The sequence below is a fragment of the Nipponia nippon genome, unplaced genomic scaffold (assembly GCF_047370975.1).
Source record: "Nipponia nippon isolate SJK-2023a ecotype South Korea unplaced genomic scaffold, ASM4737097v1 scaffold_1, whole genome shotgun sequence".
Classification (NCBI taxonomy): Eukaryota; Metazoa; Chordata; class Aves; order Pelecaniformes; family Threskiornithidae; genus Nipponia; species Nipponia nippon.
Window position 1 is genome coordinate 84,720,027 of NW_028262290.1, and position 17,837 is coordinate 84,737,863.

Here is a 17,837-nt window from a genome sequence, read left to right on the forward strand (position 1 = left end):
CTCATAATTATTTAATGCTCTTGCTGAAACCACTTCTAAGCAATTTGAATGTTGTGCCTTCTATTTGTATGCACAGACAGTTAGGTATCACTTCAATTTCTGATCTTTGAGTCAGGAGACTGAATGTTCTGTGAAGCTGTCCGCTGATTTCCTGTGTTTATTGTTCTGTCTCCAGACACTTCCTGGCTTTCTAGGAACTGTCGTTGCCAAATTTCAGTTTGAACACCTCTACTCTTAGACAGAACTAGACTTAAACTTTTGAGAGCCTTAGATATAAAGGTTTAGACCTGTGCAACAGGTGTCTTAGTTTTCTCCTCCAAAGCTGTAAGTTCTTAAATGTTGGCTCCGCTTTTGTTAGAAACGCTGTATTTTTTTTTTTCTTTTTCTTTTCCGATTTCACCTTTGGCTCCTGAAAACCTTCTCTACACAGACTTGCAAAACCTCTTTGCTCTCCAGGGATATTGTGATGTGCAACATGCCAGTTCCCACTGATGGCTCGGTTTGTGTGAGCATGCAGCAGCTGTGGTGCTTTCATCAACATTTGCCATAAATTTGGAAATCCCAGATATAAGCACCATCTGGCTGTGCAAGGTATTCTCATAAGCTGAGCAGTTCCTAAGTAGTTCAGTCACTGTGGATACATGCAAAAAGATCCCTGCTTTAGAAAGCACTGGGGTTACTGAAGAAGAGCTAAGTAGCTAATGTCCAAGGCAGTCTTTTGTGATACTAACTTAAGTACATATTTAATTTTAAACATGAGTGCTCTGGTTATCTTTTTATATGATGCATTAATACTTCTCTAAAGTAGGAAAAACACAAGAAAAATTTAGCCTGAATGTAGTTCTGTGCTGAAAAGTCCTTGTCAAAAAAGGTAACTTGCATTCATTTAGTAAATTAACTCACAGATATTCATAATAATAATAATAATAGGCTTGAAAAAACATCCTGTGGCCAGCCTGAAGGTTTTTCTGTTTTTGACATAATCATAGTGCACTACAGGGCACTAGCAGATGCTATGCAGCTATTCCTTACCATGCTCTGTCTGCTGTTTAAATGTATTTATCAATAACTCACTGCATGGGTAACTGAAATATTTCTAATGTAGATCAGTTGATAGATGTTCTCATTAACAAAAAGCTGCAGGCCATGTCATTATCATCAGCATCTTTCTTCTTTCCAGCATTGCTAAGTGCGTAGGTTTGCTATACATATGTATATGTTTGGGAGAGAGGAGGGCTCTGCTCAGCAATTCCTTTTATCAGTTCATGTTCCTGATTATTTTTCCCCTCCTTTCTTTTCCTTTTGCTCTTTTAGACTGTGATAGTGCAGCAGGATTCTAATTAAATTACATTTAGGACAGTAGATTTAGACAGAGATTGTTTGATAGAGAACAGTGTTAAAAGACATTGTCCTTGAATACAATGATGATAGATTTACTTTGTCTCCTGGTGTTATTCAAATTGGAGTACAAAGCTATAAAACTAAATCTGATTTCTTAAAGATGCTGAAGATAGCTAGCTGAATGCTGATGTAAAAATTCTTCATGAAAGTTTGCTCAAATTTCAGACAGCTGGTTTTGTTGTAGGGTTCGTCTGGCTTTTTTTTTAAATAGAGGCTTTTGCTGTACTTACCCTTTGCATCTGCTGCTTATGAGCATTTGTAAGAATGGCTGCACTTTTTAAGAATGCATATACAGCTATGCATACAAACAAGGTTCATTATTTATTGTTGACTATTCTTCTAAATAACATTTAAGTCAACCAAGCCAGAAAACAAAACGATAACACTTTGCCCATAATACATCCCCAGTAATGAGTACTGCATACTCTTAATGTGTTAAGCCCTACCCACACACATATTCTTCTATAATCAATACAGGGAGAACAATTCCGTGTTAGGCACAGAGAAAGCCTGCAGGTAAATTAATATGAAATGAACAGTTTGCAAGGAATTCATAAGCTCAAAGTTGTTGTCCATGAAGTAATCTGGACAGGTTTTTGTAGCTCAATAGAACAATAGCTAGAGATGTTCCACATCTCAGTATTAAAGCAGTATGGTCGCTTGACACTTTGGGAGAAAGGGAGTTTGGCAGAATCAGAAGTCTGCAAACAATTGAGGAAGAGGACAGAGTGAGAGAACACCACCTTCTGCAATACTCTCTTAAAATCTACCAAGACTGGCAAGGACTTGATTCTTTCAGAGGATTTGAACAACCCAGCTTCCTATTAAATTCAATTTCCTTTCTTAAAGAATGTTAGGCCTTAATTACTTCTTTGGCTTGAAGGGAAGTTCAGATAAAACATACGAGTTTTAGGATATTTTTTCCTTTTTCTGGGTGCATCTTTGAAACACCAAACCTGCTGGAGTTTGTTAGATAATTTTTACATTTGCAAGCTCATCAGTAGTAATGAATTTTACTCCAAACTGGTCAATTCCCTATAGATAAATGTTTTCAAATAGCTTATATTAATTTGAAATTGCTAACCAGAAAGGAAATGTGTTTAAAATTTTCTTAAACCAATGTCCTTTCTAAATAATTTAAATCCATAATCATGAAGTCCAATGATTTCTGCTAGCTCTTGCTCCTCTAGCTTTTCTTTGATTCTTGTCAAGTCTTATTAAACCATTTCAGTTACTCAATCAAAGTTTTATACTTAGGATTAGCAGCAAGGCCTAATTCTGTGTTTTGGCAAAGCTCCAGCTTCATATTCTTGAGGCAAACAAGCACTGCTTATACTAAGGTTCTGTAGCACTGATTTAAATTGGTCTATCTTCAGCAGGTCAATATTCTTTACACACATAATTTCCTCTCAAGTAGTGATATAAAAAATGATCGCAAAAAGTAATTAATTTCTTTTTAAATATAAAACTTAAATTAAATTCAGGGGAAAAAAGAACAGGTTTGGCATCTCTTGTTAGAGATTAGGTCAAGGTTCCTAAAGCAGTAAATTCTGACTTTCTTTTTCTTAAATCAGGGTAAATGCACAGAAGATATGATATACATGAAATAACTCAAAACTGTATATTGAAAGCAATAACATTAAGAATTCAACTTTTATTGTTTTGCTGTACTTCTTCCCCTGAGACACACCAATCAGCCTGTAGAAAGCACTAGTATCTGATAAATATCCCCAAAGCTTCTGATGAAAGCACTTTGCTACTATATACAATTTCAAAGTTGCCATTAATACTAAAGCAGAAAGAGAACAAGCTATGAATAAAGGGGCAGAATTTTTTCTACAGAATTTTTGTTTTATTTTGCTTTTAAAACCTCAGCTCTAGGAATCACACGAATCCCTTCACATATTTAAAAACATAAGGGTGATTTCAGATGGCTTGTGGGAAAAGAATGGAACTATCAACTCTCCAAGCTAAACTGCCAAAAAATTTAAACCCCTAATTCTTTATATTGTTTAAATATAAAACATTTGAAATAATTTCATAAATTTTGAATCCATTGCAGTGCAATAATATTTTTAGCCCTGCAGAACCAATATTAACAATAAAAGGTTTACTTTAGTCATGCCACAGACATTATAACACTTTCAGCTACATCCTTTCCTGTAGAATTGCTATGTAAATGGCTTTTTCATGTCATGGATGATGTTGTTTTCAGAAATGACAAGGGTATATAGGCCATATTTTCAGACACACAGGTTTACCATTTAATACTGTACAAAATGGTAGAGAATATTGCTTTCTTTGCTTTGCTATGTTGCTTGCTTGCTGTGCAGGGCTGATCCCAAGCCAAGTCTGAGGTGTGAGGGAAAAAATAAATTTCACTGCCTTACAGGAGGCACTGTGGAATGACTACAAATATAGAGCTTGTAAAGAAGGACTGGCAGAAAGCAATACTCCTGAAAACACAAGAGAACTTGTTTTAAAGTGTTGGGATTATTTTTCTGTATTTCCCAGTCAGCAGTGATGTGTTTCCTCTGAAAAGCTACAGCATATGTGACTTCAGTGTTCTAATAATACATAGATTTAAAATACTTGCTATCTTTTGACATACTGTAAGGAAGAGGGAGCACAGCTGATCCTCATGACCTGTCTGGGACCTCATCACCAGTTTTCTAGTCATATTGAGTGAAATTTTTCTAAGCTTACCAGCTATACAAGCAACTCAAAATCAGTCTTGCAGTTCATGATCAGATCATAAATGTAACAGCATGAAGCATACAAATGAGTTTTTTGAGTTTCAGATATGAAATAAAAAGAACTTTTCCTGATCACTGAAGAAGATTAAAACCCTAGAAAACCAGCCTTCTCTGTATTCCCTGTGACACTTTGCTGATACAGGCTATTGTCTGCAGGAAGCAATGAACTCTCAAAAGGTTTTGCATATGTTACTGATCAGCAACCACTTTATCCGGCTTATGTTAAAGAAAATTACAATAGTCCAACTACTCTTGCATTTTTACAGTACAAATTTCTAACCTAAGCATACCAACGTTATATGAATGTAACTTTCAACTTAAACATCTCAGATTCTAGCAGTAGTGCACACAAAAAGAAACAAGTGTCATGAGTAAAATCAGCCCCATATTTTGGCAATTTACTGATTAGAGCTCTCCAGCTCAGCAGGGTTGAGAATCACTGATTCAGATCACTGACTACAATTTGGATGAACGAGCTGGTGTCAGAATCCATCACCATTCTGTCCAAATCACTGCAAAGCTGGAGACTTGAATGCATGAAAACTTAACAGATTCTGGATATGACAGATCTCTGTCCTTCTGTGCAGTCATTCTTGAATAGGTTGAGTTTTTTTTGCTTTGGTATGAAAATGAACTTTTGATGGCATTGAGAGATGAAGTAATCATGAAAAAAACTGTGTGGTATCTTGGGGTAGAGTAAATTTGTTCCTCTGATGGTTTATCTGAGTTTCTTTTTTTTTTTTTTTTAATTAACCAAAGAGAAAAGGGCTCCTGGAGGCTACATCTCAAAAATCCAAGGAACAGCTCATGACCCCTGGTTTGCTGTCTCATGACACCAACTACTTGGGGATAAATTCATAAAAGAAGTTGAGTGTTATAAACTTTTGCAATACCTTCTAAGTTGTAGATTACTTTTACCGTAGTTGTGAGTGAGGTACTCATGCCCGGTGTAATATTTTGGATCAGAGTGGGATGCATGAGTGCAAGCGCTCTAATTGGGGGCCATAGTCAATGACAAATCTTGTGGAAACAAATGTCTTAAATTCTATTCCTTTCTGCCAGGTAGTGCCCTTTCCTAGTCTTAAGGAAGCACTACTGTCCTCTTGGGAATCAGAGTCTACATCTTGTCCTGGAACTGACACTTGAAGTTTGCTGGTCGTCTTGTTTTCTAAAGGAAGTATGTACTCGTGATGCTGCCACTTGGACTGTTTTTATTAAATAATTTGAGTATTTGGGCATTTCATTATGATGAATGTGTAAGTACTTATTATCCTCCCCTACGTAAGCATGGAATAAATCCATATCACTGTTAGTCCTACAGATCACTTATTGTCAAAGAATAGGTAAGAATACCTTCCTTTGTTTCTGTTGAAGCCACCTTCTGGCCCAGAGAGATATTCTTAGATCTAGCAAAGTGGTCAGGCTTGGTACACCCTTTCTCACATCTGATTTTTTTTTTTTTTCAGTCTTCATGTAAAGCTCCTCAGAAGCTAAACATCGCAAAACTTGAAGTTTGTGAATCAATACTTCTCATGACATCTAATTTGCAAAGTTATGCTATTATGTTTTATGTGGCTTGTTTGTGGAGGAAAACAGTCTCAGCCTAGATGCAAGGATGAGCCTAATTAAGATACAAAATGAAATGTTAATTAAGAGTTCTTGAGAAGTAGAGGAGAGGAAAAAGGAAATGACAGAATCCTCTGCACTGCCATGTGTTGCATCACTGCCCAATAACAGTACTGCTTTTCCCCATCTCTCATGAAGGGCAAATGAATTAAGGTATGTCATTGCTTTTTGTGATAAAGCAGGGGCATATCACACAGCGTGGCTCTATGAGGTAATCTTCTCTCACTATGACAGCAGGAAATATTTAGAACTATTCAGGGCATTCCAGCTTGGTATGACTTTTAAAGTTAGTAGTACAGCCTCACAAACATATCAAGATGCTAGATTAGGAAACTGGAAGGCTTTAAATTTTAAATTTAAATCTTAATCATATGTTTCTAACTGTTACTGTATTATTGTAACTGTTTTCTTTAATCCTTTCATCTTGCCTCATGGTAAAGCTAATTCTCAATAATCCGACAAACTCTGGACAGCTAAACCCATTATGGCAGACTGTACTAGGCTGCTATTTGAGTGCGTACTATGCACAGAGTTGTGGACTTCCAGAAAGCCCGTAGAGCAACTTGCCATTGTGCTGCTGAAACCTTGTTGTACATAAACATGACATGCTTCCCAAATATGAGGTAGCTTTTGTCATTAGTAAGAGTCCTGTTGGCTAGCAGAAAGATAATATGAAAGGAGTCCAAAACTTTGACTCTTCAGAAGCTGCTGGCACACCGTTGTCCAGGTACAGTATATTTCAAACGATTTAAGGTCATGGGCCTCGATAAAAAAATGTGAAAAGGATCATGACTTTGAAGCTCAGTGATTACAACACTTGTGAAAAAGTGTTCACAACTTGCTTGACTGACTACTTAGTATATTAGCCAAGGGCTGTTTAATGTATAATAACTGAAAATTTATTGGAGCAAAGACTTCAGCTCAGCTCCCTGGTGAATGTCCTATCACAAGACTAGATGATCAAGATCACTTATGTCTCTCTGACCCTCTCAGTTCACCGAATCATAAATTGTTCTCTCTGAAGTCAAGTAGCTTCAAGTCTCCTCCTCCCATCACAGTGTATGGTCTGAACACAGCTTTCGTTGTAATGCATCTTGAATTCCTTTTTGGCATAGCACAAATCTATTGTCTGGAGAGTTATTAACCCATGACGGCCTAAATTCTGGAGTCTAGTGTACTTCCCCCAAAATTTGGAGCTGGAGTTGGGATGGGGAGGTTGACTCCTTAGAGCTGAAGTGTTAATTAAGGTCAACATTTAAGGGCACACAGGCTGCGGCTGTCCCCAGGGTTAGACAGTAGTGGAGTTGTAGATGTGAATATAAACACGGGTGTTCCTAAATACTTGATGCTAGAGTAAAGGGTACTAGGCTGGGCTGCAAGACGGAGGATTTTTTTTAATGGTCTCATTCTTTGGTCCTCAGAATAAAAACCCTTTCCTACCATAAGACTGTGTAAAATTTGCTGCTAACATCAGTGGTGGCTGGTTTGGATCCCGTTTTAATCCTGTTAAAACCAATAGCAAAATTTCAGTGAGTTACACAACATAGGGTGGATACAAAAGGAGCGCAGTCTTGAGGACACCCTTACGTAGTTCATCTATACTGGTGCTCAGCATTGCCCCATGACTAGTGTGTCCCACTAAGGAGTCATTATCAGCTTATCGAGGTACCAGTTAAAGGTGCCTGACATTACCCTTTTGATTTTTATTACCATTATTATTAATATTTTATATAATCTCCTAATACTAATTCAAGAAATGCCCAGCATAATCCAGAAACAAAATTATAGTATTTGAATTGTATAAGGGCCTGGGTTTTGTGGATTAGGACAAGACCGACTGATAAAAAAATGAATTTGTATACGTGGTTAGCTTCTACCTGGACTGAAGGAAAGCTCTTTTCTTTTGACAACTGGTGTCAGTGTTAGTTTGCACAAAGCATTTTGGCCTCTAGGAGCCAAAATGTTGTTTTCCTCTTGTGCCAGACTCTGTGATTGCAACAGTGTGCAACTGTCACTGTGAGAAACACAGAGAACAGAGAGTCAGGCTTGCTTTCTGAGTGCCAAGTTGGCAACTAACTTTGGCTTGTGAGCATGTTCCTGACAGCATGTGAGAGCCAGCTCTGAGCCAAGATGGCACCTGCAGCGCACAGAGTGCCAACTGCTATTAAGAAATGAACAAAGGTATGCTCTATGATTTTAAATATACTTTGGCTAATTGGAGGTTTTTTCTCCATTAAACACTCACAGAAAAGATGTCTACTTTAATATGTGGCATATAAGGGGCTCAAAAAACATTTTCTTAACTTGGCTTTGGTGATGACAGCAAATCAAAAAAACAGTTTATGATGCATATGAAAATGCATATAAAAATGAAGCCAGGAAACTGAGAGGATTAGGTTACCCAAAATTGGAGTTATTGTGAGAAAAGACTCAGGCTGATAGATAGTCCTACTAGGCAGCTCATCTTAGGATCTTTCTTTGTTTTCTGCCTCACTCGCTTTCCCCGGGAATTTTGCTTTTAAAAAAAGGAATTGTCACATATGCCTCATTCTCTTGTTACAATGGTATACTATAAACACAAATATTTCACAAATTGGAAGGTTACCAGTTCCCTTTAACCAGTTTTACTTAAAAGCAGAAAATAAATAAGAAGTAATAATAATTGTTTGGATGAAATAATAACTAATCTTCCATAATAACTATCCAAGTTCCTTCCATTTAGTTACAAAGCAACTTTCTGTAAGTCACTTCTTGGATTCTCTCTGAATGGAAATCTTTCATTCATATGGTCTTGGTTTCTGAAGTCCAGGACTGGGTCCAGGCTGATTACAATCTTGGGCTCCCATCCCACGGAGCATTTAACTGCCTGCTTAACTTTGAGACATAAATGAGAGCAGAGCAGAGGGGGAGAATCGCCTCCCTCGACCTGCTAGCCACACTTCTTTTGATGCAGCCCGGAACACGATTGGCTTTCTGGGCTATGAGCGCACATTGCTGTCTCGTAATCAAGTTTTTCATCTACCAATACCCCCAAGTCCTTCTTTGCAGGGCTGCTCTCAATCCACTCATCACCCAGCCTGTATCCATGTTTGGGATTACCCCCACCCAGGTGTAGGACGTTACACTTGGTCTTGTTGAACTTTAAGGTTCGCGTGGTCCCACCTCTCAAGCCTGTCAAGATCCTTCTGGATGGCATCCCTTTCCTCTAGCATATCAACCACACCACTCAGCTTGGTGTCATCCACAAACTTGCTGAGGGTGCACTCAATCCCACGGTTCATGCCCCTGACAAAGATGTCAAATAATACTCACCCCAACACAGACCCCTGAGGGCACCACTCATCAGTGGTCTCCACCTGGACATCAAGCCATTGACAGTAACTCTTTGAGTGCGACCATCCAGCCAATTCCTTGTCCACTGAGTGGTCCAGCTCCAGGTCAAATCCACATCTCTGCATTTTAGAGACAAGGTTGTGGTGCGGGACAGCATCAAATGCTTTGCACAAGTCCAGCTAGATGATGTCAGGCACTCTTCCCTTATCCACAAATGCTGTAACCCCATTATAGAAGGCCACCAAATTTGTCAGGCACAATTTGCTCTTAGCGAAGCCATGTTGGCTATCACCAATCATCTCTGTTTTCTATGTGCATTAGTATAGTTTCCAGGAGGATGTGCTCCATGATCTTGCCAGGCAGAGGTGAGACTGACTGGCCTGGTAATTTAAAAATACTTGATCTCATTTTACTTTCTAATATCTTTTATTTTTAGCTGATATTAGTTTTGAAATTAAAGATTAATTTAACTTGAATTGAATATCAAAATTGTCTAAAGGTGGAATGTTTCCAAACTTAAATAAAAGAAAAATGTTGTGAAGTTAAGGAGATAAGTCAAAACCAAACAGGTTTTACAGGCAGTTGCTTGTAATGATTCAAAGAATTTCTGATAAGGCTAGTTTACTTGCAAACACTTGATAATAAGCAGTATTCATAATCAGAATGTCTGCTTATCTTTTGAGTCTTTGAAAATCATCTGCTCTGTTGTAGATGCACCCCAGAAGCTCACCAACTGGAATTAACAGCAATAGGTGTTTTTTTCAAGAGATACTACCTGATCCAATTTCAGTGCCTTTTACAGAAGATACCCTACTAAGGTAAAATAAACAGAAACAGTAAGTTGCAGTCAACTGTAGGTATAGTATTCTGCACCATGTAAGGTTTGAGTCACTGCTGAGATGACCAGGGTAGTAGCATTAGTATCGTTAGAGATACTCAAGCATAGGGGTGGAAAAATGTAACAGCCCAATGCTTTTAGTTGATTAAGTTTGAAATTTAGTTGAATAATTTCTTGTGTACCTGGACTCCTCACAAAATGAGCGTCTATAACTCTTCAGTAGGTGTAAGCCATTGCAGTTCAGTGGATATATTAATGATTCTCTTCCCATTTTACACCAGGTTAGGACAATCAATTAGACCAAAGGTAAAATAAATGACAAAGTCTTGTCTTAGGAAGGACAAAGCAATAAAATAAAATGGCAGCTAGAATGAAAAGTGACAGTAAAGGGATAACTGTTCTTAGTTAGACTATTAATACTGTTAGCTCTTAAAGCTTTTTTTTCTTTGGATGGAATTTTAAAGAAAATCTCTAACTGCTTAACTTAAACCAAGTTCTGACTAATGTATTATACAGGGCAATGCTGCAAGAAGAACCATTTTGATTGCATGCGAAGTAGTTGAAACTTTCATTAATTCTTATCGTTTGACACTACTGTTCCATGTAAAAGAGCCTTTTACTAAACAGTACTCGCTAAGAAATCTCCACAAGATCTTAAGCTCTTATTTTAAAAGATGACATGCTTCTTTTCATATATGTTATTATCAAGTATAACAAAAAGGTTTAAAATAAATCACCTTGTTAATTGGTTACACTTACTGGATTTCATATCCTCAGTGTAATGTTAATATTTTCATCAACTAGAACTCTTGGAGTTTTATATTTGAATCAACTTTGTTATTAAGGCAGGTCATTAGAAACACAAAGGGAAATTGCTCCTCTTGAGTAAGTGTACAGCAGGGGGATTTTATAAAGGAGGATTACAGGGAGAAAGTAAAAGGAGGTAAGTTAAAAGCAAGTGATCCTCATTAAAATTTCTGTTCTAAAGTAGAGGATTTAGTTATTAAGATTACATCCATATTTTCATTCAGAATGAGAAGTAGGATGTATCATTTAGATATTGCCCATTTAGTTTTTTCTTTTTTTCAACAGTCTTACCTTCTTTTTTTTTCTCTTCCATTGAGTACTCTCTTTTTACTCTTTGGAAAGTCATGTGCAAGAGTCATTATGCTAAAGATTTGGGTAGTTTCCCCTTTTTTCATGGCACATAATGACCGATATTCTCAGAGAGAATACATCAGTTTTGAGCTGTACTGTCAATACATTCTGGCTAGTGTGGACACAGGTTCACAGTCCCAATTCGTCAGAATACATGTCAAAATTCATGTATTTTCCTAAGTTGATCATACATTGTTGCCAAGATTGTTCTACCATACTCATATATTTCTTTAAAGACATAGGAGAGATACCACATCCTTCTGGGCGATAAGAGGGATGAATAGAAGAAAGGGTAGAAAGGAAGTCATCTCCCAAAACACCACCAACTCTACATCTGGTTCTACAAGTTGATGTCGTGGTGACAGAGCCATTGGGAAGCACCTTTTCACCTTAAGAGTCTAGAATTGGGGGAGTGCAAGGCAATTTTATATAACTACATATACATGTGCCCTGATGTCTGTAAAATGCTGACTGAGAAAACTTGAGATTAGGCCTGGTGTTAATGCTAGAGTTGAGATATCTGCATGTACTGAGAAGCGTGTTCATCTTCATTATTTTTAGTCTATATTTCTTTTTCCTGAAATTTGTTCTTAATGTTACAGTGGATTTTCAACATTGTTTCCTTTCTAGGAAGTTTGTCTTTTTACCGCTTGATGGTACCCAGACCTTGTGGCTGTCATTTTATTTTATGTCTGTTCTGTTGTTCTTTATCTCTACATTTTGAGAAAAGAAAAAAGACCCAAAACCCTGTGCCAAGGAACAGATTGACAGGCACTGCTGCTGTTGTCAGCCATTTTCAAACAGCACGGCAAGACAGCATTATTAGACTCAGGTTGACTGAAGTGATTGTGCCTTACCATCAGTCATTTCTTGACCTCTCCATTTTTTTCTTGTCTCTTCTTTTATCAAAGACTGGCAGATGATTGCAGCTCTATGATCTTCTCCCACTATGCTCCTGCAAAATACCTTGACATGTGTTCAGTCTTCTGCTACTTCTCTCTCCTTTTGTGATGTAGTCTGCAGGCTTTTGTCTTGTCTCTTTTACTTTTCCTGCTTTTTTGGGTTCTAAATTTATGTAATTTTTTTTCTTTCTCCATTTCCTTTGTATAGCAAATGTGAGAAGCAGGTGATCCTTGTTAGTACAACAGGACATAAGTCCTCAAGATACAGTTTAATAAAAAAAATAAAAAGTAAAAGAAAAAAAAAAAAAGCAAACAAACAACCCACCCGTATTTCCCCCCAAACAACTCCCCCCTACACTCCCACATCCCTGACTCACCTTGCATACCTTACGTATTGCATACTTATGTGGAAGAAAGGATGAACAATGAAAATGTGGGCCTGTTGCTGAGTGTTGTGGGTGACTTGGTGACAGCAGATACAGGTAAGAGTGAGGTACCAGGTGTCATCTTTGCATCTTCACCAACAAGGTCTCTCAAGCCTCTGTGCTTAAAAAGCTGGGTTTGGGGAGGAGAACTACCAGTAGTGGGCGAGGATCGAGTCAGGGATTAACTGCAAGGATTTGACCCACACAAGTCCTTGGGACCCAAAGGCTTCATCCAAGGTGCTGAGAGACAAGGCCAACGTAATTCCAAAGCTGCTTTCTATTGTCTTTGAAAAGTTGTGGAGATCAGGGGAGGCCACCAACAACTGGAGGAAGGTAAATGTCACACCCACCTTCAAGAAAGGCAGAACAATCAACCCATGGATCTACAGGCTGGTTGTCTAACTTCAGTGTCTGGAGTGAGTCCTCACGGAGCCCATTTCTGGACACAGGCAGGAGAAGATGAAACAGACATCATGGATTTACTGAAAGGTAAATCATGCCTGACCAACCTGATTGCCTTCTGTGATCAAACGATGAAATTTGTGGGTAAGAGAAAATGGTGGCTGTCTTTTATTTGAACTTTAGCAAGGCTTTTGACATTGTCTGTCACTAGATTCTTGTATCTAAGTTAGGATGCTATAGACAGGTAAAAAAACGTGTGGATGATCAGGCTCAGAGGGATGTACTTAGCAGGCTGTAGTCTAACTGGAGTCTGGTGTCAAGCAGAGTACCAGATAAGTGTGTCATGGGACCAGTCCTGTTTAACATATTTTTCAGTGGCCTGGAGGAGGTGATAGAGAGCACTCTTTTTGAGTCTGCAGATGACACCAAACTGGGGGGGGGGACACCAGGCAGTACTCTCAAGAGCAGTGCTGCAGTTCAGAGAGACCTAGACAGGCTGGAAGAATGGGCCAGCAGGAACCTCATGAAGTTCAACAAGAACAAAGCCAAGTGTTGCCCCTGGGCAGGAAGCACCAGTGCAAGCCATACAAAAGCAGTGTCTTTTCATTACACAGTGCCTATTGTGGGGGAAGGCTCTGGTTTCTGACAGGACTAGCATACCTTATTGGTGTACCACTAAGTAATGGACATTCACACTAACAGAAGATACGTGTGTGCCAGTTTCCATAATATAGTTTCAACCTACCTAAAATCAAATTTGATCTCAAACACAGCTGTTCCTCTTCTGCTGTTAAAAAATATGGCCTAATAGGTACACATAAATAGGACGAAATAGAAGGTATTTAAAAATTAATACTAAAGGATTTCTTATATGTAAAATACAGAAATAAACAGAATATATTGTTACATAAGCTTTAAATATTTAGCAATTATTTTTCTGTATTTTTTTTTTAAATCTTCTCTCATCCAGAAAAATGCTGGTAATAATATGGTCTTAGGAACTTTTGTTAAACTCTACAATTTACAAAAATAAAGATCTTGAAGAACTACTTTGAACTGGCTACTAAAAACCCCAGTTCCTCTGGCATTCAAACATTACTGCTCTGTTTTTGTCTTCTGAAGTGTTAAAAACAGGAAATTAATTTTATGGCTTTTAATACAGAAGCACTATGAGGGAGTGGATTTCAGACAGGACCTCTCCTGAGTAAACATGGATGAACTTTTTGTTTCTTTACCATTAGAAGCTGATGTAGAATAGTAAATTATCATGGGGAGGAAAAGTTCAGTATAAGAAATGGGTGAAAAAAGTCAGTGGAAGCACAATAACATTTCTCATATGTGTTAGAGAAAGAAATATTACTTGAACCCTTTTTTGTGGAACTAGAAAGACATAGGAAAAAAAGTAGGACTTGTGTTTCTATATGGGGGCAGTGGGAGGAGAAAATTTTTTTTCTGTTGCATCTTCCTTTCCCCTCTGCTGCCCCCATATTTCACAGAGGCGTAAATCATGTTAACACACATACATACCTGCTTTAGATTTACAAACATCTGGTATGTGAGAACCTTGTTTTGATTAAAATCTATATATATATTTATTATATATTTCATATATATTATATATTTTTATATATATAATCTATTGGAGCAAAACTCAAAAAAAAAAACCAAAACCCAAAAAAGCCCCAAAACAAAACAAAAAAAACCTCAAAACCAACCAACAAAGGAACCCTAAACAATATATTTTTTTCTTCCAAGTGGTTTGATATAAATGCATTTCAGTGGAATCTAACTGATGCTCAGAATCCAGTATTACACTAAATTTTCTCTTTTTTAAAAAAGAATAAAGGCTTAAAGTGTTAGAGAGACTAGAAAGGAAGACCCAGACCATTTTTCACTGTGTTTTATATCACTCTGTCATACTGAAGATGACCTCCAAAAATTTTGACTGACTCTATAAAACTCGAAGTAAGAGGCAACATGGTACCCATTTCTTACTCTGTGAAATCATTCTCCTCAGTCTGTGCCATCCTTTGTAGAATCACCAGAAAACTTATCCCTTCTGAAGAGAATCCCTTTAGAAAGCAGTAAAGAACACAACCCTATACCAGCTTCAGCTGGTAAAGGAGAAATGGAAGATTATTGGGTGTGAAGCAACTGCATCTAGCTGCTAAAACACTGTGGGCTTTATCTGGATTGTTGACAAGACAGTGAAGTCCTGAGGTAGTGGATTTCTTTTGCCATCTTCCTTTACTACTGATGGACACATTGCTCTAGACTTAGCTGCAATAGGGAAAAAAGTAATTTCCAAGACTATACCTGCAACATTAGTGAGCATGAACTGGTATAAATTGATTTCAGTGGAGCTGTGCTAATTGTTTTTATTCAGGAGTTGGCCCTACATGCTGCTCAAAGACATTAGAGTCAAAGCTGTATCCTGTTACATGTACCATCTTTTAACATGGTTAGCTGGTAGTGCTTGGCACTTTAGTATGTACAGACGATTGTGTCATAAATCTTCTCATCTATGGACACCTGTTTTGTAAAGGAAATTTGTATTTGTCTTCTACCATAGTCTGCAATTATTAAGAGATTAATTATGCCAGAATTTTTACATTTAAAATTAGGGTTAGGTTTTAAAAACTAAAATCAATGGTTTATAGCTCAGAAATAGATGGCTTTTTGACTAGCTCCTCCATCATTTTTTGTACCCCAGAGAACTTCTTATTCTTAGAAGCATATTCAAAGCTTGGCCATAAACAAGAAGGTAATATATATATTTGATCTTTGCAAAGCTCTGTTTAGGCAGTAGAAGCCCTCAAGTCCTTCTCATGGCACCATCAGAACTTAGAAAACTGCGGCCTACCTAACACAAAATTGGCAGCTGTTTACAATCTTTTTGGTTCTTCTTTCAACATAGATTTTCTGATGCCTCACAAGGGCTTCTTTTGTAGCTAAAAGCATAATTTCTGATTGAAAACACTGTTGCTGTCCTTAAAGCCATTCACAGATTGGCAGCATTCTTTGAAAGTCCTATTTGAACCATTGGAACAGGCTGCCCAGGGAAGTGGTTGAGTCACCATCCCTGGAGGTATTTAAAAGATGGGTAGACATGGCGCTTAGGGACATGGTTTTGTGGGGGACTTGGTAGTGTTAGGATAACAGTTGGACTCAATGATCTTAAGGGTCTTTTCCAACCTAAATTATTCTATGATTCATCTGGGTTGTATTTCAACAGATTTCAAGTTAAATATGCCAACATGATTCCAATCTCCCAGGATTATTACGTTGTCTTTTTGAAGAAACTTTGCTCTTATGCATGATGTATAGGGACAGTCTTCCAGCCACTGGTCTAATAGGCAGTGGCTCCTGATATAATTCACCGGAGTTGTAAAAAAATGTAATTTAAATGTTGCTGTAGCGTTCAGAAATTCTTCTTTGTGCTCCTTCTGTCTGGCACAGTAACTGCTCTTGTGTAATACTTGGTTCTATTTAATGAAGCATGGGTGGAAAGGGGGCAGAGAAGAATCTGCAAGACGTGCTGAAGAAGGCTCCATTGTTTTGAGCAACCATTAGGGATGTAAAATTCAGAGATTGGCAAAGAAAATATTAGTATTACCTTTACTCAGAGTTAGAGGCCTGTACTGTTTGTTTTACTTGATGATCGGCTCAGACTCTTCTACAGTGCTTTAAAACTATGAGCAGAATAGCACATAAGCTGGAAGGCAGTGAGTGAGAATGATTGATCACTTCAAGGTACTTACTCATTTATGGCTGTGGATTGGGGTTCCACGGTAAGTAAACTAGATACGCAGCTCCCGAATCTGCCATCTCTCCCCTTCTTGATCAGTGAGCAAGTGTTTTTAGACAAAGGCTAGCGAGACTAAAAGGGCTGAACAAAACTGATGCTAATGCTGAACTGTACTTTGAATATTGACAACAAAAAGGCTAAGAGAGTCTCTGGTACTATGACAGCTGCTTGCTTCGAAGACTGAAAGTGAGCAAGAGGGTTAGTAAGCCTTTTAATCACATAGCTATAGTAACCAAACTGATTAATAAAGATTTTCTTCCACTTAAATCACAATTAATTAGGGTGAATATAATGGTTGTATATCACACTGCCATCTGGTGTCAAAAGAGTAAGGAACAGGAAAATTAAAGCCTGTTTTCTGAAGATGTTTCTCCACATGAAACAGCATCACATTTACAGATAGAGTGAACATTTCTAACTACGTAAGTGTTGATGGGACCCATGAATATTTCCAAATTTGGACATGCTTTTTATCTATATCATACTTACATATGCTGCACTGCTTTTCCAAAATTTTTGGATTTCAGGATACTGTATAACTCAGAAATTTAGAGTACCTACCTTCTTATAAAGTGACACAACAGTTCCTGGAACCTTAGAGATTAATAACCATAAATTATTACAAATTGTGCAATAAAGAGTACATTTGACATTTCAAAAGCTTTTTTTTGAAAGTTTTTTTTTTTTTTTTTCATCTGCAGTGATGCTCACTAACATAGCAATATAAAGGGCAAGGATTTCAAAGTTGGTTTTGTTTTGAAGGTGGCTTTTTCTTTCCTTGTATTGGAGTTCTACTTCCCTATTAATTTACATTAATGAGTCATTCCCGTGACACTATGTGAAAATGCATACCTTGAAGGTAAAATAGTGCTGTGTCTGACTCAATACAATGACTCACCTGTCTCCCTCCCACCTTGACTTCTTTATGGGTACATTACTGGATGTACAGCTGTATCGTATACAAGGTGTAAGCAGAACCTATCTAAAAATATGTACTTGTGCATAGGAGTATGTGTATGGCTATTTGTATTATAATACCTTGTGCATACTTGGCTATTTGCATTACAATAGCGTCCTGTGGCCCCAGGGAAGACTGAGGTTCATTTCACTGACTGCAGCTTATAAAGATGCAGATACTGCCCCAAAACATGTTTATATATCTTCATGCACAGGTGCAAATGGTCATGC

General features: G+C 37.7%; 1 protein-coding gene across 2 annotated transcripts in view; it reads left to right on the plus strand.

Annotated features, from left to right (window-relative positions):
* The window catches only part of LOC148057446 (uncharacterized), a 53,139-nt gene that overhangs the window by 20,154 nt on the left and 15,148 nt on the right, over positions 1-17,837 (plus strand). Inside the window, exons 1-2 of one of the 2 annotated variants that reach the window (XM_087775556.1) lie at positions 9,836-9,934; positions 12,734-12,928. The exons of the other annotated variant lie outside the window; for it this stretch is intronic. Of the exons in view, the coding sequence (XP_087631682.1) occupies positions 12,817-12,928 (112 nt within the window). The 5' untranslated portion in view covers positions 9,836-9,934; positions 12,734-12,816. Of the gene's footprint in view, positions 1-9,835; positions 9,935-12,733; positions 12,929-17,837 lie in introns of those variants that run through there. 2 annotated transcript variants of the gene reach the window in all.